Genomic DNA, 22,221 nt, shown 5'->3' with positions numbered 1-22,221 from the left:
TTAAGTTTAAAAATTAAAAATTCCAATTTTTAAACTCTTTTATCTATATCTCTATGGAATTTGAATTTGATTATTTTGCTTATTTTTTTAAAAATTCGTTTTCCATGTTTCAAATAGTCATGATACTACCCAATTGTCATTCCGTGAATATTTATCGATGAAGCCAAAACCACACGATCAATGATGAAATGGAAATCGTTTAAAATATCTATCCGCTCATTTTTCTAAATCAGAGAATTTCAGTTGGGGGTCATAAGGGTATTTAAAAAAAATAGAATAAAATTTTGCATTTTGCAGTTCAAATCAGCGATTTCATTTTTGAGAAATTTCTAAGGGTTTCCGCCATTTTTGCACGTGATTAATCAACAATTTTTATTTAAAGGTACCAGAAACTATCTTACTCACAGATAACATGGCTTTTTGAAGACAGTATACTGAACTCATCTTTAGTTTTTTTACAAGTTTAAAATGTTTTGCATTTTCTGAGATAGCTTTTGAAAAATAAAATCGAATAATAAGGCCCCCCCCCCCCCCCCCCCCCCGAGAATAAATGTCCCATGGCTTAATCCAGCCTTGGGTGGTACAATTGGGCATAAACAGCAGGCAGCACTTAAAAAATATTTTCAGAAAATTTAACGGAAATAAAGTAAATTTATATCTCCCTTAGCAATCGAAAGTTTTCACAAAATTTTTGAACATTCTTGAATTATTTTGACCCAATAATCTTTTGATTGAATTGCTGGTAAAATTTCTTTTTAACAAATCATAACCTGAAGTTAAATTCATAGGATAATTGGAATTTCTATATCGTTAATCCTTTACTCCTGCTGCAAGAAAGGAATGGTTCCAAATAATTATAGAAATATTTCTTGTACTCAACTACCCTTTGATGCCAAATGTGGTTTTAGTTTCTTTATAAGTTATTCTAAATTTGTATGAAAGCTTCCTTTATCTATTTTTATATCCTTGTTGAAAGAAAGGAGAGGCCTCAATTGATCATACAATCATATCTCGTATTCAAAAACCCTTGGATGCCAAATTTGTTTCCTTTTGCTCGATAAATTCTCGAGTTATGTATAAATATTCAATGGAAGTTCCATCCCCCCCCCTCCCCCCCTCCCCTTCCATCTTTTTAAGGCGTTATAATTGGAAATTTTAAATTATGATGCCCTGATTTTGCTAGCTTTAAGGTAAATAATTATTATTTGAACAGCTGATATATTTCTTCGAACAAACCGTTAGCTCCCTTAAATTTTTATTCAAATCACGCCCATGTGGTTGGCCAAACTCACTCGACCAGGGACATACTTACTCCCAAAACGAATATCTCCGGTCCGTTTGGCGGAAATCATCCCCATATCACATCCTGCCTAGCCCCTTTTTTCCCTCACCGCAACAGCAAGGCAGAGGAATTTTTATTCCCAGACTGTCAGTTCAGAAGGAAGTTCGTTAAACGCTTATCATATTTGTGTTTATCGTTCATAAATGATTCGGTGGTTCCACGCACCATTTTGAGCCGCATCGGAGTTGCTTTTCGCAAAGCTTTGGCAAAACAGGAAACGGGAAAGGAAAAGAAAAATCAAAATTGGCCCAAAAAGCCACGCACCATTTTTTTCCAGCTCCCCACTTCGGAACCACTCGAAAAACAATCCCGCCAAATTTTCCGAAAACGGGCCACAAAAATGTTACGCCTCTTCAGACTTGTTTTTCTTGAAGATTGGAATGGGGGGCTAGGAAAAACGTTGTGCTCTTCATCCATACGAAAGTGTGTATTTGTCGAAGCAAAAGTCACGACATGGCGAAATCCAGCTTTGCCCAAATGCGTGAAACCAAACAAGCCACCATCATCAACAACATCATCATCATCGTCAAACCGAGGCGACTGACAATGGAATGTTTGGGGGCGGCTGGGAAAAAAATTGGAGAATTTTCACACCCACGAGGATACTTTCCGCACTTCTCTATACTTCTTTGGCTCCGAATTCTATTCATGACACTTCACTGACAAACAAGCACCTTCACGTAGCCGGAAAACCGAATTTAGACGCCATGTCTAAATTGCATAGGCATATAGTATGTACCTTATCAAAGAGACAAGAAGAGGGAAAGAAACAGCTACCACAAGAGTGTTTATCAGAAAATGATGCTAAGAGGATTGGGCCCAACAGCTTTCTTTTCTTGTTTTTTTTTTATTCGGCGGAAATTGTTGCCTATTTGCACGAATATCACTGATTTGGTTGTTTGTGAGTGCCTTATTTTGGAATGTGCTGTGTTGTTATTGCTTAGAGAACGTGGTTTGATGCGAGATGTTTGAGGAGAGATTTGATCATGAATTCAATTTGAAGAATCTTCAAATGTAATTTTCCTGCCTGTCAATGGAACTTTGACGGTTATTTGTTCCGGATTGAGATGTTGGAAAATTTTTGGTACTGAAGATTTTTTATTTTAAATATGAATAAAATCCTTTCCAAATGACTGGGTTTCATTATTTTTTGAAATTTTAATAGTTTTTTTAAGAGCAGAAGAAGTTGTCTTCAAAGAACTGTTGTTTAACAGAGAATTAGGGCGACAAGTCATCTGTTGATATAGCTCTTGTTATAGGTAAGGTAATTCGATTGAAGTCGATCAATTTTACTGACACACTGAATAACAGTGTTAATTCCACTTCAATATTGAGGTTGCCCTGCATACTTTTCTCGACTGTATCACTTCAACTTAAAAACTTTGCCACACTACATAGTACTAACCAAAAATCGGGATTAGTTTCTTGAGTCAATACTGACTCTGATCCGGAACGCAATATAAAACCAGAATTAGGACCTAATTAGTACTGGACCATGATTTTAAGTCCTTTATCTGGATCCTGGGGTTATTTTCTCAAATCTGATTGTGGATTTAAATCTAGGAATTGTGGATCATGATCAAAGACCCTGAGTCCTGGATTCCGATAATGAATTCGTGATTTAAAAACTTGATTCTGGGTCTTGTTCCTTATTCCATACTCTGATTCTGCTCCTTATCATTGATCCCGCTCTTAGATATTTGACTTCGACTTCGATCTTCTCCTCTAAATATTCTTGATCTTGCATTCTGATCCTAGCCTTTTGTTCTGAAGTTTGATCCCGATTTTAGAAGCCGATCATGGATTCTTATTTAGGAATATAATACTAAATTCTAATTCTAATATCTCACTCTTATCTCGGATATGTAATGCCAATCTCGGATTCTCGATCTAAGATTATTTATACTGATTCTTATTCGGGATCTTGAATCATGGTTCCACATTTGACTCTTAATACGGAATCTTAATCTGCCTTTTTAAATTGTGTGATATTTTAGGTTTTCCTCTTCTAAGTATTGTTTATGGCATTTATTTCTCAATATCTTCACTTCTGATTTGGCATTCAAGTTTAAATGTATTTAAAGAATGCATATTGAATTAATCAAAAACTGAAAAAGTTTCATCAGAAATTTTTGCTTACCTAATTTGTAGTTACAATTTTTTTGAACTAAACTCAAGAGTTTCTAGCAACATTAAAATGTTGTAAAGTATGTTTAGTAAATTCTTGTTGATTAAAGGAAACACTATTTAATGTAAGGCAAATAAAATATTGCTCAATTATCTAAAAGCTTCAACTTGTGTGCGCTTAAAATTTACTAAAAGAACACATTATTTTTCGATAAATCAAATATTGAAAAAAAATCTATCTCAATTAAATTATTTTTTGAAAAACTAAAAGTTCTTTTTCTTATATAAAACAGTGTTGATTTTTTTTGACAAAGTGAAACTTACATCAAATTTCAATGTTATAGAAGAATTATAGAAATTAATATGTATAGTGGTGTGCATAAAATTAGCAACGTTTTGAACCCCTGAAAATATAATTCATTCTTAAAAACTGTTAATGGGTGAGTGTAAAGAGAAACGATGAAAATTAAACATGGAATTGGTTTTGGAATTGTGCGTGCATTTGTAATTGGTTCTGACATTTTTTTCTTACCGGTGTTTGAAATAACAGTACCGCAAAATAAGACTAAAAAATAAGCAGAAAATCATATCTTGTTTTTTTTTTTTAAATATCATCTTGCAAATGAGTCCGAAAATGAATGCTGAACTTCTTTTTTTATATTTTGATTAACTTTAGAAGCTTGTTTTATGATTTTAATGAGCAAGTATCTAAAGATTTTGAAATAAAAATTGGTTTCGATTTGAAAGAAAAGGCCATTAACCATGGATATGGAGTTTGATATAAACCCTTCCTATTTCAATAAATATAACAAAAATTTTACTACAACAGATGTTGCACAGTACAAAGATTTGGATAAAAGGAAAATTTTATATTAGTTAATTTAAACTGCGTTTATTTTAAAGCTCGTATCAATTATTCTAGAACTTGTTTCAGAAAAGACATAAGAAATAAAAATGGTTTACGGATTTTTTAAATTTCATTTTGCGCTGCTTAATTTCTAACACACCGGTTAAAAAAATTGTTTTAACCAAATTCGTTCACAAATACACCATCATTCCAAAACCAATTCCACAATATTCATTGATTTTAGTTTCACACACCGTTTTTTTTTTTAATGAATTAAATTTTCATTGGATATTTAAAAGCATTTTACGAAGAACTATGTGGCACTGCTTTTTTTTTCGCACATCACAGTATATAAAAAAATCCAGAGAAATTTAACTGAAAGGCATAAAGTTGTACCGAAATCATACTTGATTTAATTTTTTTTTTATTTAATTATATTAATATAAAGTTCGCAATGTGGATAACATATTAAGATCAAATCAAGATTGAGGAATTCAAAATCGACTAAAATTGATTTATGCTCATAGCGTTTTAAAAATTTTAAAATTTTCATTCAATAAAATTGAAGACCAAGTCGTTTTAATTTTTTTTTTTCCAATTCTAGTTTTTCAAAAGGAAGTATTCGTGTTATGTTGCCAGTCAAATGTTCTATAATGTTTTAAGTTTTAAAATCACCATTAAATTTTAATTCAGATGTTGGAAATCTGAAAGACCATAGCATTATTTTTCTATAATTTTTTTCCCTGATAAAAACAAATCAAATTATTAAGAATTATTTTTCATTTTCTTCAAATAATGATACCAAATCCTGAATATGATTTCTTAAGTTCAGTATTTAATCTCGATCTTGCCCGGCGTTCAATTAGACATTTTTTGAATGATTTTTTTTTTTCAGATTTTGTGATAACACAACTGTAAATAAAATTTTAACCTGTTTTGACTTATATTTTGGAATTTTAAATGAAAAAACAAGATTCTGAATTAAAATTACGAATTTAAAGTTTTCAAAGATTTCAGTCACATCACTTTTGTTTATTTGAAAAAAGGGAAATTTTCTTAATGCAACTTGAAGAATTATAAACTGTTTCGAATTTTTTTTTATGCTCATTCAATTTTTTTTTGTTTTTTGTTCAAAATTATAACTTTTGAAAAAAAACCGATTTTTTCAGGAGGATTTAATGACATCAGCTAAAAGCAGCAAATAAACAAAGGTAAAAAGTTGTTGATATAAATTATGTTTCCTTGATTGCATGGAAAATCGAATCATTTTTTTTTTTAATTTGAGTTTGAATTTATCATTTCCAAGAATGCATAATGTAAGTTATTTCGAAGATAAATAAGTGAATTATTTCACTATCCACACAAATTTCACCTCATAATTTTATTTTGTTTACAGGAATTAAAATCTGAAAAATTATTTCTTTAAAAAATCCTTTGAATGATTTTTTAAAGAACAAAATCTAACTTTTTCGTAAAACTTAACTGGTAGAATTAACACTTACTTTATTTTATATTTGTGATTTTTAGATTTGATTGTAAAACTCAAGTACGAGTTGAGTCTGATTCCGACAATGAATTTTGAATTTTAAATTTTCATCTGGAATCAAAATTTCATTTTCAACTCCCAAAGAAAAATCTGCATTCCGCGTTCGAAAAGGATTTCATAATCTGAATTCCAGATAAGCATTTAATACAAGCATGAACAAAAATAAAACTTGAATCAGATCGCTTATTCAAAATATTCTATTTAAAACGTATATCTTTTTTTGCAGTTTGATTTTTTCATTTCATTTTTCTATTTTCAATCTGACGAGTGAACTTGGATTATGAACTGATGATAAATCATATTCTGAATTTCAATTCAGGAATAAAAGATACTCATAAGTCGAGAATTCCCTACTGAATACACAATCATAAATTTGACTGAGATTTTATTTTGATAACGAAATTTCTTATCAGAAATGGGTGTTTGAGAACGTTTTTCTTCAACAAGAGAGAATACTTTAAAAAAACTGTTGCATAGTTCCAAATCTGAGATCAATTTTTGAGATTTTGGTCTCATTGATGAGTACCTTTGCTTTCTTTTGCCATTAAACATACCAGTTTGATTTAAGTTTTTATTGCAAAGTAGAAGTTAGGGCTCCGTTTACAAAATATTATATGAAGAACTTTTTATCACATTCGTTTTCACTTACACTATTTCACTTATTTACATTTTCACTTACTTAATCAGAATTTCAGTTAAAAATTTATGTCATGTATGTTGACAGATTAAATGCCCTGATTGCCTTATCGGACCTTTCTGGTTAGACCCTATAAATTGTAATAATTTCTAAAAGTTTGAATTGAGATAAAATATCACGCTCAACATTATCATTTCCAATCTTGACTCAGAGATGATCCAAACTGATTTTAAAGAATTCCTAACCGAATAAAAATCAGAAATCTGAACAGAGATAACATTTTGATTATGCAATTTGGAGCCATTAATTTTTATCTACAGATGATTTTTTTTTTTTTTTTTGAAAACTGAACTCTAGATCTTCGATAATCTAACGAGATACAGGCCTCATTAATGAGTGAAGCTTATTACATTGGATCTCTTAAGCAATTCATCATACAAATTTGATGAAGAAGTTTTAAGTATAGAGTAATAGTTAGAAGGGTTTAAGTGTCAAAATATTATTTTTGAATTTCTACTCAATTATGATCTCCGAAAATGTTCAATTTTCAACTTCCCTTTAGGTTTTCAAAAAATTTGTGTTTTCATGGTTGAATATGTTACTCTATTGCTCAAACCGTTAAAAATTTTGAAAAAATTAATGAAACTATTAATAGGGCATCTTTCAATAAATTATTATGTGTAATTTATGTTGCAACACACGACATTCGATTTTATCCAAAACACAGAATGACAGAACAAACTAGTACTTTACCCAACTTTTCATGTTCCGAATGCTAAATAAAGCTAAATAATACAATTTATGATGGATGAAGGAAAGAAAATTGAAAAAAATGTGTAAACATCAAGTCTTTTTAAAGCCGTCCACACTTACCCCAGGTAGGGATAGGAGACAACACTTTTATTTTTTGTAAATAAACTCTTTCTTCTTCATTTTTAACCGCCTTTTCTTTTCCTAACTGGTTGTTTGGAATAAAAGGTTTGTTTCAATGTAGAGTTTTCATCGAGAGCCAGCTAGTTTACGAGAAATTTGCAATTGGAAAAGATGCACAACAACTCCACATCGTAGTTAAAAATAGAACATTTACAAAAAGTCACCGGAAACATCGGCAATTGTTGGATCCGTATCTCGTTTACAGTTATTGGATAGATTACAAGTAAATTTAACATTCTGCATTAAAAGTTTGAAAAAATTGTGCACAGTATTGTTTCAATCACCATCGTCCTCTCTTACCCCTGTGTACCTTACTAAAATTTTTAATATTGAAAGAAAAACTGGAGAAACGTGTGATTTTCTATGGCAATCGTTAAAAATTCTTTATTAAAAAACGTTGATAAGCATTTCAACCTGTGTCCAAACTGATCATTTGAAAAGTGGAGTTTCATCAATTTCAGTAGTTCATTAACAGCATTCACTATATCATCAAATGACCACGGAGATGTTTCAAAGGCAATCGAAAGTTTTCACTATTTTTAGATCATTCTTATGAAAAGTATTTACGGGTCCAACATTTAGAAAATTGAATGTTGTTTAGTAACCGTCGAACAGTTCTTATTTAACAGAAGTTATCACTCATCTCGAGAATTATAACATTGAATATATTCTAGTCAACAGTTTAGTGAACTGCAAAATACTTATTCAGATGCAATATGATTTTAATATCGAAAATAATTTATATGTTATCAACCCTAACCTTTCTGTCAACGAACCAAAATGTATTTATCATATGTTTTTTTCTTCATTTTGAATAATTTTCAATGCTGCCCAGGTCATCCATAAACTGGGGAAAACTCATTCAAATCCTGCCGCGAACAGGACACTCCATAACGGCACTCGAGCGAGCAGTTCCAGTTGGTCATTTCCGAAAATCGGCACCCTGGGCCATAGAATTGCAAATACCCGTGAAAAGTTCCCTGTTCCATTGCCCTTTCCCCGTTCCCGTAAATTTACGTCCCCGTCGAAAGAACAATTTGAAATAGCCAGAAATTGCCCCAAAAAAAAGAGGAAAAGTTTGCGAAAACTATCAACCCCACCGACTACTGTCGACATTGTCGGATGAAAAATTATTCATTTTGGGGCCAACGAGAATATCCGGCTTTCGGTTTGCAGCAGCATCATTCGCCATGAAAAACTCTGCTCCTGGTAACACAAAATTTGACGAAAAAAAAACATCAGCTGAAATAGCAACAAGAAAAACACACAAATAAAACCTTCTGCTAACTCTCCAATGGACAAACAGGCAACGAGCGCTCTCAAAAAAAAAAAAAACACAAACTGAGAACTGATTTATTTTTCAGATAAAGAACTAGCTCTCACAAAAATTATGAAACATGGAGTGGTGAATAAATAAGCAAAGGAGGATGAGAACGAAAAAAAAAAATTACTATGGCACTTCGCGCAAATGGTGCAGTTGCTGAGCATTGAAGGTAAGCTCCGGCAGCTCATCGTTGAAGCAAACAAAAAATCCACAAATAATAGAAACCGGGAGTGTAAAAGCAACTACAAATCGCTTGAAAGTTGCCGGGTTTCTTGCCCGTCTTGGGCGAGAGATTTAATAAAAATGTTGACTTTTTTATTTTTGTTGTCAGATTTGTTTTCTTTTTTCAATGGAGAAATTAAATATTGTACCATGACTTGTTTTTTTTTAATGTTCGACAAGATTCAGTTTAAGATTTAGATTTTGAATTCTTCACAAATAATTTGATAGTTTGAACAAAAAACATATCGAGCTCAAGCAGTTATCAAGGTTGCCGAAAACAAAAATTATTTTACAAAAAAACAACTCTTTTTTCTGTAAATTTACCCAAAATTTTTGTAATGATTTTGTGTGAAGGAACTGGCATTGATTTCAATAAAAAGTCATTCTAATGGGGATGTTTTAAGATTTTTCTTGAGATAAATCTTTTAACTTTGACTATATTATCATGATTTTCCAATACAAAATTTGAAATCACAAATTAATGTTGACATATCAAATTTATAATTTTGAAAATACGTATAAATATTTAAAAAAAACTATGAAATCTGTTGAAATTTTCTTAATTTTGTGATCAGTGAAACATATTCTGTGATGAAAATTCGGTAGCCTCGGTTGCAATTTCTCAAAAGCAATCCATACATTTTTCCTTCATGTATTTTTTTTAATTTCAATTTTGAAGTATATGATGGCAAGCTGTTTGAGGGGAAATTATATTAATTAAATTTCTTTTTGATAATCATTTGAACTGATTTATGTGACATTTAGGAAATTACAGTCTAGCAGAGTTGTTTAGTATTATCGATTTATAATAACGAGTGAGATCGAGAAGTATATAGCTTCTAGAAAAAATGTTATCAGTTAATTTGTAAAGCGGCCCACCACATTCCCCCACAACAAGAGGCTCGTTTGAGCCCCCTGGTAATGGACGCTTTCCGTTCTCAGCATGCCTGACAGCAAAAAACAATTATCAACAACAACTTAATGCGAGCAAAATTTACTCATGCTGAGAACTTAAAAAAATATTTACATTATGCGGGAAAATGGTATGATACAATAAACTAAATTTAGACATGAATCTCAGTGGAAAACGATTTTCCTTTTAAGAGATCCATTTTATTTAACAAAAAACAACAAAAATTAAACTAGAATCTATTAAACTAATGCTTTACAAAAGAAAAATTAAAAAAAAAAGTTTTACTACTAAATTAAAATTAACAGATTAAAAATAAAATTATTGACTTATACGCAAAAAAAAACTGGCAAGGTGATTTGGTTATTGACTAGAGTAATCCTTTGAGATGACGAATGAGTTGGGTTTTGAAAAAGCTACGGTTGTTAGTGCTTTTAAAGCCTTCTGGAAGACTGTTGTAAGATAATGGTCCAATGTAGGAGATTCTGCTATGACTGAAAGATGTTGAACAGCGACTTTGAAGCAAACGAACGACTTGAAGAGTTATTTTGATGGTTGAAAGCTACTTGACATAAGTCCTGAGTCCTTATATAAGAGACATGAAGCCTGAGACATGGGATATGAGACCATAGACCCGAGTCCTGAGTCCTGAGACCTGAATCCTGAGTTCTGAGACCTGAGACCTGAAACCTGAGACATGAGACCTGAGACATGAGACCTGAGACCTTAGACCTGAGACCTGAAACCTGAGATCTGAGATCTGAGACCTGAGATCTGAGACCTGAGATCTGATACCTGAGACCTCTTTAACTTTTCGAGTACCTGTACATTTTCAATTCATATCTTTTATTAGATCTGAGGCTTAAAAAACACCAAAGCGTAAATTTTTTTTAAGGGATCGAGTAAATATCTTAATAAAATTTACAATCCAGAAAGCAATGACGCTAGTAAGACCTTTTCAAAAGCTTCTTTGAAATTTATTTAATTTTACTCTCACCATCTCCAAAATTTTTACCCTATACTCTCCCTTAAGAGTCAATTTGACTCTCCTGACTACAACCTCGAAACCTCCTCTGTTCCTCAACCAATTTGTAAAAAAATTATAGTTTCGGAAACTTCGTAATGTTACTCAAATATGTTTATCAAATAATATTCAGTTACAACACTTCATTTTTCAATTACACTGGGTGACAGCCAAAAAATAGTCTGGGGTTTCTCAGCTGATTTAGACTAATTTTTGTGTCCTGAGTTAGAATATCACATTGATTTTGCTGTATCAACTTTTTGAGATATAGCCATATGGCTATATACGCTTCAATATGCTAGTAATAGGGGTTTTGAGTTCAATCTATGTAATTATAAAATTAACTTATTAACAAAATTAACAAAATTTATTATCTGAAAGTAGGCTACATATTTCTATTACTATTTCAGGTTATTAATATGGCTTCTGCTCGACATTCATGCATGAATAAGCCTGACGTTTTCTGCTACATCTGCGGAGAATACACGCTGGCAGCGGACAGGAAGAACATCACAGGCTTTGTGAAGAGCGCCTTCCAGGCTTACTTAACAGTCAAGCTGGGTGACCAAGATAAGTCCTGGGCACCGCACAAGGTTAGCAAGACGTGCGTGGAATACTTCCGGCGGTGGACGAAGGGCACGAAAACTTCACTGAAGTTCGGGATACCGATGGTTTAGAGGGAGCTGCTGACCACGCATCGGATTGTTACTTCTACGCAATCAATACTACTGGTATCAACCGGAAGAATCGGCACAGCCTCCAGTACCCCGACCTTCCATCTGCCCGCCGTACAGTTGCTCACTGCGAAGAAATTCCTGTACCATTGTTCACAAAGCTTCTTCACAGCGACGACGAGGCCACCACTACCAGAACAGACGAAGGAGGATATGCAGAAGAGTATGAAACACGAGATGGTCCGCAGCCCTTTTCACAATGTGAGCTTAATGATCTTGTTCGGGATCTCAGCTTGTCAAAGACTTCCTCCGAGCTGTTGGCCTCCAGACTCAAAGAGAAAAATCTACTTCGCGAGGACCCGCGTATCACTTACTTTCGTAGAAGGCATGAGGACTACATGGGCTACTTCTGCCAGGAGGAAGACCTAGTGTACTGCCGAGATGTCGCCGGTCTTCTTGTTAAACTCGGGGCTCCTCACTACGATCCGAGAGAATGGCGACTGTTTATTGACAGCTGTAAGCGCTCTTTGAAGTGTGTGCTCCTCCACAACGGGAACCAGTTCGCCTCAATCCCTCTTGCGCACTCCACAACTCTTGTTGAGAAATATGAAGCAGTTAAGTACGTACTCGACTAAATCCAATATGAGCAGCACCAATGGATCATCTGTGTCGACTTCAAGATGGTGAACTTTCTACTTGGTCAACAGTCCGGGTTCACGAAGTACCCATGCTTTATATGTATGTGGGACAGTCGAGACAGAGCCCACCACTATTTTAAGAAAGAGTGGCCGGCACGAGAGCAGTTAGTACCTGGGGCGAGAAACATCATAAACGAACCTCTTGTTGACCGGGAGAAGATATTGATCCCACCACTACACATGAAGCTAGGGTTAATGAAACAGTTCACGCGCGCCCTGGACAAGGATGGGAAATGCTTCAACTACCTGTGCAAAGCCTTTCGACTGACCATTGAGAAGCTGAAGGCAGGCATTCTCGATGGCCCACACGCATACGGCAGCTGATAAAGGACGCAGAGTTTGAAAACTCCATGAACACCATAGAGCGCGCTGCGTGGAAATCGTTTATGCAGGTGGTGATCAACTTTCTGGGGAACACGAAGGCAGCAGACCACGCCACACTCGTCAGCAGCATGATAGAGGCCTTCCAAAAACTTTGGTGTTTGATGAGTATAAAGATGCACTTCTTGTTCTCACATATGGAGAAGTTTCCTGAAAACCTAGGGGCGATGAGCGACGAGCAGGGAGAAAGGTTCCATCAAGACATGCGCCAAATGGCGGAGAGGTACCAGGGGAGGTAGGACGCAGTCATGATGGCGGACTACTGCTGGTCGCTGAAGAGAGACAACCCAGCAGCTGCTCACAAACGGGAATCAAAGAAACGGCGATTTATGCCGTAAACTCTAAACTTTTGTGTCTCGTTACGCTCATTCTTATACTAATATTATGCTAATATGCTTATCAAATTTCTTAGATTAAATAAAAAATGATAGAATTTGCATATGTTGACTTTTATTTCTTAAGAAAAACCGAGAAAATCGTCAGGGGTTTCTCAGCTGAGGAATCGCAGAAATTTGTTTTTTGGCGAAAAATCGACTTTTAAAAATTTATGTATTCTAATATCCTGACCTGATTGAACAAAACCATGGTCATTTTCGGACTCAGGGCGTCAATAATAGTCTAATTAAGTTAGAAAACCCTGGACTATTATCAAAAAATCTTTTTTTGTCACTCAGCAGTGTTATTTAAAGTCCAAAATAAATTCAAAAAAAGTTTACATAAAAAATCTGTTGATCAACTTAAAAATCTTAAAAAAAAATCACTTACTGCCCAAGAAAACTGAAGTTGAAAGCTGTGTGTTGCGCGCAAATATATATTCAGAAAGTTTTTCACATTTTTGTTTATCGATTATTTTGTTGATCCTAGCGGGTTGAAATCTTATCACAACGATAGAATTTTTTTTTATAAAGTATTGCAGCACTTCTGTATTTACACCACTAGAACGGGTATGAAATTGCCTTCTCGGTACGGTGAATAAAATTTTATTATGAAAATCTTGCATTTGTGCAAAGCCTAGTGTAAAGTGCAAATTGCAAATGAAAGATCATGAATTGAAAAATTCGGATTTGCAGCACTTTTTAAATTTTTTTGTGGTTATGACCTTGAATAAATTAAAGAAAATATACCTTTATGCGCAACGTATAGCTTCTAACTCCAGCTTTTTTGGACACTTAGTGAGCATTTTGTAACTGATCTACAGTCTTTTTTTAGAAGTTTATTTTCCCTGATTTTTTTTCTTAAGCTCTAAATAATGGAAATCTGAATTATCATAGCTGCATGTTGTCTGAGAAATATATTTGAGTGACGTTACAGGTTTCTAAGACACTTAATTTTCTACAAATCAGTTGAGAAATACTAAAGATATAGTAATTCTAATCGAGGAGTGCGAATTTGACACTCAAGATCTGATAAGGGAGTTTTTTGTTTGGGCTTTAAGGGGGCGTTCATATTAAAAGTAATGATGCAAAACAATGTATTGCATGAATTCATTGAATAAAGATTTAAGCCACCGAATTTCCAAAAGTATCATGTTGACTAGGTGTCCATTTCCCGGTCATTTTCAGGTTCCCGGGATTCGGGAAATCTGATCATCCTTTTCCCGGAAAAAGTTGAAATAGGAAGTTATAATCCCTTTCTACTGCATATGTACGAAATGATAGACATATGGTAATCTGTACTTACTTTTTTAGCCTCATTCATTATTGTAGAACCTATAAAACTATTCAAATATCTCAAAAATTCAATAAGCAATTTCTCAACCAAAAAAAGATATTTACGAAGTAGTTACTATTTGTTCAGACTAAAAACTCTTTCAATCAAATAAAACTATTTTAAACTATTACGACATTTGCATAAGTTTTTTAGTTAAACGTAAACAATGTTATTTCCACCAACGAAAAAATTGGTTTACTTCTGTCATAATTCATGTGGCAGACGGTTTAAACAGAAATGATTTAATATAAATAACTTTATTAGAAAAAAAACTACATGGAATTAATCATAATATAAGCATAAAATTTATTTCTTGGTAAAGTTATTGTAGATCTAAGCAGTAAAATTAAATTTTTTTACTACGTTAAACTAATATAAACATAATGCATATTCGAGTGTTCCAAATGGGATATTTAAAACGTAAGTACGGTGGTCGAATGGTTAGCGTGGTAAAAACGGAAATCGCTGGTCCACTGATGGCATGGATTCGATTCCCATCTCGGTACTGGCTGTTAAATGTTAATCTTAAGTTATCCACGTCATTTATTCAGTCTGTAAAGCCCAAATTGGCTTAAGACGGTGTATGTCTTTTATTTATAAAACCTGTAGAATGTTATGCGCTGCAGACTTATCTTTATTCTAGGCCTAGTACAAGATTCCATGCCAAATTTGAGCCAGATCGGACCACGGAAAGGGGTCGCTTAACGATCCTAAAGTTTGTATGGGATTTTGAGACATTTTGTTCGGGAGGAACATGAAAAACATTGCATTTCTATTAGAGTTAACATAAAAAAGTTATTAAACTTCAAAAATGGGCAGACGTTTTTAAGGATGACCATGATCAAACCATGACAGATTTAGATTGCCTTTGTTTCGTTTGATTGTAAAATTTCAGATTTTTCCAAATATTTGGTTGTGGTTGTGGAAAATATTCACGTGATAGCACAGATGAAGGGATAGTTCGGTGTGAAGTCCAGGCGAAACTTAAGGGGATAGTTAAATTACTTGATCCCCATTTCTTGTTTTCATCATGTTTTCAAGTGAAATTACACCCCAGAACCCCGTTTTCGCTGTAAAATGCGCATAAGCTAAATGTGATGATTTTAAATGACTTTTGCCTAGCAAAAAACTTCATCGTTCAGTATAAATTTTTGACCGTTTTCCTTAAATTGCATAACCACAGGGGCTAAGGAACATAATTTTCAGTACTTTTTCTGTTGTAATGCATGCTCGCAAGAAGATTTATCGATTCATTTAAACGTAATAAATTTATCAAATAAGCCATTCCAAGCATCAACACAATTTACTCTTACCCAAATCAAACACTTTTTTCAATCAACAGCCAATAAAACGATTAAACCTTCATTCTTGATTCAAAAAAATGCTATCGCTAGAAGAATCTTAGAAAAAAAAATAGAAATTGAACTATTTTTTGGTTAATGTGTTTTTCAGTCAGGTGGTTCTGATTGATACAACCATTCTGGATTGATTTCAAAAAATCCTATGTCAGGTAGAAAAGATGGAACGTAAACCTCGCTTCAAGGCCTACAAATATGTACAATATATACTTTTCAGATTAGTTGAGTTATTTCAGTTATATGTAAAACAATTAAAAACAAAAATTATAAAGAAATGTAGCTTTGAATCAGTCTCAAATGTTTCCAAATTAAGGAAAAAAAAATGGTTCAAGTGTGGCATGCATTACAACCAAGGACTAATAAAATCCCGTAGTTTACCCGTAAAGGTTCGCCAAAGCGCGAGCAGGCTGTGAAAAAAAATCCCTTAGGTTCGCGAACCACGAACCACGAGCGAGGCAGTCCAACCAACAGACGATTCTTTTGGATTTTGAATCCTGTCTCGCTCGTGGAAATCGTAACATACATGAAAATTTTTCCCCGCGATTTTGGCTCACGAACCAAGGCCGGATTAAGGGGGGGGGCAAAAGGGGCAATTGCCCCGGGCCCCCGGGCCTTAGGAGGGCCCCCCTAGGGAAAAAATATTTCAACATTACTTTAGTCATACTACTTAAATTTCTTTTAATCTTTGAAAAGAATTCAAGATTAGAATTTGGAATGAAAACTTGAAATAAATCAACTAAAGTGGCTCCAGTGAAATAATATATTGAATAGTTTTTTTTTCTTAAATAAGGGGGCCCCCTAGAGTAAGCAGAGAAGAAGATCTCCCGAATTTTGCGGGCTGGAAATATAAAAATATTGGTATTGAAATCCAAAATTTTCAACCCAAAATCTGACCAAAAATTATGTAAACTGAATTTGAAAATAAATCGACATAAATTAGGAAAAATATGAGGCAAACATGATGAGGCACTTTCATTTTTTTACATTGAAACATGTCAGTCAGAATATTCTGCACAGAAAAGTTAAAATTAAAAAAAAATCTCCACATTTTCATTACATACAAACGTCTTGCAAAATAAACTTGTTTATTATTACGTTAACTTTCCAAGAAACAGTTACTGCACTAAAATAGCAGCTAATTACGTAAAAACTGGCTCACAGTGCTAAGAGAGAACAGAGAAGCTTTATGATAAACATTGGGGGGTTGATACCGGGTATTATTATAACTTTTCACTTTTCAATCATTACTATTGAAATTTACTTTGGCTTTTAAATTCTAAACCCTTTTCTTACCTATTTTTTAAAATAAAATCTAAAAAAAAAGAACTGTAGTTGCTTAGATTGGACCAATCGACAGTACAATCCCAATTTTTGTCTTAGACTTGAAATTCGTTTCGAAACATTTTCAATTGATTTGACACAAGTAAATATCCTGAATTCAGCATATAATTTTCGAAATGATCATTCTATAATTATAATAAAAACGATCTCATAGTTGAGTTGGTAATATCATTGAGTGACTCTCTTAACATGAATATTTCTATGTTTTTAATCTTACATTTTGAGATTTTCAAGTCTTATGTTGTTTTTACACTTACTGAAGTTCAGTTTCATGGTTTTTCTGAATTTTTAGTACTCGGGATCTTTGTTTAAGGTACTAAACTCATTCGCTTAGAGGGCATCGTATGAAACTTTTGTCACAATCAGAATAACAATTTGATTAAAATTTTTTTTTTTATCTGATAAGAATCATATTCGTAAATTGGGATGAAAAGTTTTTTTTATGGGTTTAAAAGAGTTAAAATTGAAATTCATATTTGGTGCGATTCCTGATTTGGCTCTGATTGGAACTTCGAATCTCTTTTTTTTTTATTCTATTCATATTTTGTTCCTCAAAACTTGATTTGAATTTATGACTTAGATAAGAGACACTGAATTGTGGTTCTGAATTTAACCTGATTTTTAGTTTTAAATTCTTAAACTCTTATATCTGTATCTCTTTGGAATGTGAAATTAATCATTTTGTTAATTTTGTATTCTATGTTTCAAATTGTCATTTGGTAAATATCTTTCGATAAAGCACAAACCAGACGATCAATGATGAAATGTAAATCATTCAAAATATCTATCTGGTCATTTTTTCTAAATCAGAGAATTTTAGTTGGTGATGAGGGTATTTAAAATTTTTTTGGCTTTTTGCAGTTCAATTCGAAGCTTTCGTTTTTGAGAAATTTTTAATGTCTTCCGCAATGTTTGCACTTGATTAATTAACAATTTTTAATTGAAGATACCAGAACCTATCATTTACGCAGACAACATGGCTATTCAAAGACAGTATACTGAACTCATCTCCAGATCTTTTGTACGGTTAAAATGTTACGTATTCTATGGGATAGCATTTGAGAAAAAAATCGAATCATAGGGGCCCCCCGAGAAAAATTGCCCCGGGCCCCCCGATAGCTTAATCCGGCCCTGATTACAACCGAAAAAGTACTGAAAGTCATGTTCCTTAGCCACTGTGGTTATGCAATTTAAGGAAAAATGGTCAAAAATTTATACTGAACGATGAAGTTTTTCGTTCAGCAAATTTGTTTAAAATCAACACACTAAGCTTATGAGAATTTTTCAGCCAAAACGGGGTTTGGGGGGTTATTTTCACTTTAAAATATGATGAAAGCAAGAAATGGGGATCAAGTAATTTAATTCTCCCCTTAAGTTTCGCCTGGACTACTCCCCGAATTGTCATGTGAACATTATCCACAACCAAATATTTGAAAGATTTGTGAGATACGTAACAAAAACAATCTAAATCGGTCATTATTTGACAAAATTACATGCATTTAAAATTGAGTGTTCCGGTTTTGGTTTTCGAACATTTTGATGCCTCATTGACAGTGCTGAATATCATCCTTGAAATTGTCAGCCCATTTTTTGAGGCCCAATAACTTTTTTATGTTAAAGTTAACGAAATGCAGTTCTCGGATGAAATATTTATCATAACTTAGACTTTCAGAAACCTTATTTTCAAAAGAAATCGGCCGAAAGGGACCCGAGATATTGATAAAACATTGGTTTTTAAAGTTCCACCCGAACAAAATGTCTCAAAATCCCATACAAACTTCAGGGTCGTTGAGCGACTCATTCCCGTCCGATCTGGCTCAAATTTGGCATGGAACCTTCAACTAGGCCTAGAATCAAGATTAGCCTGCAGCGCATAACTTTATCAAAAGTCGGGTCATTTGGGGCACTCTAATGCATATATTATGTTCTACATACGAACATTCCTTTGGCGCGGATATTGCGCCCGAGTTCCCATCCAGCAGCTAGCACGCAATATAGAACATGGAGGACTGAAACTACACATCCCAGCTTTCAAATGCAAAGCTCTGCTCATCAATCGTCATTTGCGTGAAATCGATTCGATGCCATTCTACAAAACATTCATTCAAAATCGCACCCAAACAAGTGTTCCAACGACTCTGCCTTGTCTATCTCAAGTCTTGGAAAGTTATCCAAATATTCCTGACCAGCTGAGACAAACAATAAACGCCGCCGGGATGATGGATTTTTTTATCTCGCAAACTGAGCTTCCCAAAGTCGAACGAGAACAACCGCACGCTAACTGGAGACGCATATGGACCAATCTTTCTTCTCATCAACTGTCGCCCAGCCATCGGTGCTCACTCTATGTGTGGGCAAATGGCAAAACTCTTCACCAACAACTTCTACACACGATGCGACGCGCCGACGGAGACCAATGCCTTTACTGTGGTTCTACGGAGACGATAGAACACAATTTTTTTTCCTGCTCTCGTGTGCGGCAAAGCTTCGGACTGTTGCAACAGCTGATCGTGGCTTTTGGAGGGCGACGCTTATCAAGTGACGATTTACTGAGGCCTGCACTGGAAGAAATAAATAGAAATACACGCACAGCCATTCTTCGCTTGCTAGCAAGTTATATTGATTTTTTTGTGAATTGTTCAGACGTAGTAGTTAATATCAATGAATTAGAATTTTCTCTCACAAGTGAATTTTAAGACAATGTACATAACTTTTAAAGACAAATAAACTAAAAATTAAAAAAAAAAAGAAAAAAAAACGGTTTAAAACGGGTTCGCATTCGCATTCGCATGAACAGCCGCCTAAAACTTCTGTTGGCGCAACCCATGTTGATGAAAAGTTTTATGAAGTTACAGTCGTTCGGAATTGTAACATCTTCTCTTCCGGGATTGGGGTGCACTTTCTGACTTATAATTTCAAAAGAAGCTAGATCTTTCATTTTGTTGCCTCAGACTATGAAATCTCTTAAAAGCAGTTTAAACGGATGAGGGAAAAACCGAATGTTGCCAAAATCGAACGAACTCTGTAGTACTTAGCCAACATAATTGGCTGGTTCTTGCTGCAAAAATTGGATAAAATTGACAAAGGTTTTTTTTAACTGTCGATAGAAGATGATTTGCTAGATTTAAAGTTATTCATCAAATATAGTAAATTTTCAGATAACTGCACCGCTGCACTTATGTTTCAATTAGTGTCATTTCTCTGCCAATGATTTTTCTACTGTCCACAGTGTACGAAACGAAAGTTCTGAATGATTTATATTGCTAAATGAAGCATTCCATCTTTTTTGTGGTGTTTATTTATTAATATTGTTTTTTGTTACATATTCGTTAATTTTCACTTGTAACGAAAGGTTTTCTTAAAAATCCTTTTTTTTTCAATTCAATTTTGATTTGTTGATATCCATGTTAAAACAACCTTTAGAAAAAAGAATTGGCCTCAACATATAATAAGGTATAACCCTGACTGACTGACTTTCTAACTGACTATGATCTATTTTTTTCTTTTAAAGTAGTGTAATTTTTTTAATATTTAGCACGATTTATTATGTTCGGACATTCCCTGGATTTTTTCATCGTTTCCCGGGATTCGGGATTTTCCGGGTAAAAAAAACACCATTTTCACGATTTTTTTTCTAGAGCTATCGATTAAACAAATGTCTTCAAATTTTTTGCATTATAAAGAGCATTGTTAAAATCACATTAAGTATTTTTTTCGTAGAAAAATATTGAAAAATGAGCCGGTGACAGAGCACTTTCGAGAAGCCCTTTTAGAAAACAGGATTTGCGTTGGACACTGTATCTCAGCACAGAATCATCTGAAGTCAAAAGATCAGAGCAAAATATTTTTAATAGACGTTTTTATTTAACTTAAAAAAAAAATTATGAAATTTTTGTGGCTGTTTGAAGTAAAAACTACGATTTTTCACGAAAAAATCCGCCATTTTTCAATCTGTAAAATCTCCCCAAAGTAAAAAAAAGAAAAACCTTGGGATCTGGTATTTTATATGTAGAAAATATTTTCTAAATTTGAAAAGAATCGGATAAGTAGTTTTCAAATGACGATGTCCACGGACTTTAAAAATGTGCTTTCGAGAAAAACGCGTTTGAAGTTTCTGCTCTTGCTTTCTTGCAGTATTAGATAGGAGGAGATAAAGGCCTATAATTTCTACAGTTTTGCTTCAATTGACTTGAAAATTTGACACAACATTCTTGAAATAATTTACAATAAGAAAATAAAAAAATAAAAAAATCGATTTTTTTAAAGTGTTAGACCCTACCCCCCCTTAACTGTATTCACAACGTGTTTTCCCTTTCAATATTCAGATTCCATCCAAATACTAATGGCGATAACTGAAAATTTGTTACATGTTAATGCAATAAAAATTATTTAGTCGTTCCAGTTTAACTTTTCATAATCATAAGTCTTAAGTTTGTTTACTTGTAGGAAAGTAAATTTGAAATTCTGAATTGAAAATCTGTTTTACAATAATGTTTACCATTTACATTGAAAGAAGTTACCTAGAAAACAGCATTCAATACCATATTCTGATAAAGTCTCCTTTTTTCCAATCTATTTGCAGGACTCATCTCGATCTCAGATAGGAACTATTCCCTTGACCAGGTGTGTGTTTCAAGTGAATGTGTGAAGTGCAGCTGTAAGTGAAAATCTACGACACTCGTCAAAATTCTGTTGAAGTTTTCTTAGCTAAGGGGAGCAGAAAGAGAAAAAACCGATCCGACAGATTGTATCGGCGGGCGTTCAGGTGAACGTGAGTGCTTTTTCCCCCTTCGATTTGCTGTTCGAATGCAGGCAGGTGTGCAGTAGAGTGATTTTTTCCCTTCTTTTCGTTGGCTTTGAAAAGCTCCGAAACCAAAAAACGAGTGAAGGAGTTTGAAAAAAGCAAGCCAATATAAGCCATGGAGGAAGCTGTGGCCATCGTCGTTCGGAACCGGAAGGGCCAAACCGGAGAATGTTCCCACTGCCGACTGACTAGCTGGCAAGGGAGCAGCTGCGCAGATTGGAGCAGGAAGCCTTCGAAAGCAATGGAAATTGTTAAAATAACTATGCTGCTAGCACTGGCAGTGGCGATGCTCACAATGCCTGGATTAGCAAAAGGTGAGTGGTTTCCTTTTTTTTTATTTAGG

The 22,221-nt window shown here is 33.9% G+C and overlaps 1 protein-coding gene across 1 annotated transcript in view; it reads left to right on the top strand.

Moving 5' to 3' along the window:
- The window catches only part of LOC129741790 (opioid-binding protein/cell adhesion molecule homolog), a 404,129-nt gene that overhangs the window by 96,347 nt on the left and 285,561 nt on the right, over positions 1-22,221 (top strand). Inside the window, exon 2 of the mRNA XM_055733577.1 lies at positions 21,657-22,192. Coding sequence (XP_055589552.1) covers positions 21,994-22,192 — 199 coding nt within the window. The 5' untranslated portion in view covers positions 21,657-21,993. The remainder of the gene's footprint in view (positions 1-21,656; positions 22,193-22,221) is intronic.

Source organism: Uranotaenia lowii, chromosome 2 (genome assembly GCF_029784155.1).
Source record: "Uranotaenia lowii strain MFRU-FL chromosome 2, ASM2978415v1, whole genome shotgun sequence".
Classification (NCBI taxonomy): domain Eukaryota; kingdom Metazoa; phylum Arthropoda; class Insecta; order Diptera; family Culicidae; genus Uranotaenia; species Uranotaenia lowii.
Note: the sequence above shows the minus strand (reverse complement) of the source record. Positions and strands in the feature narration are given on the sequence as shown.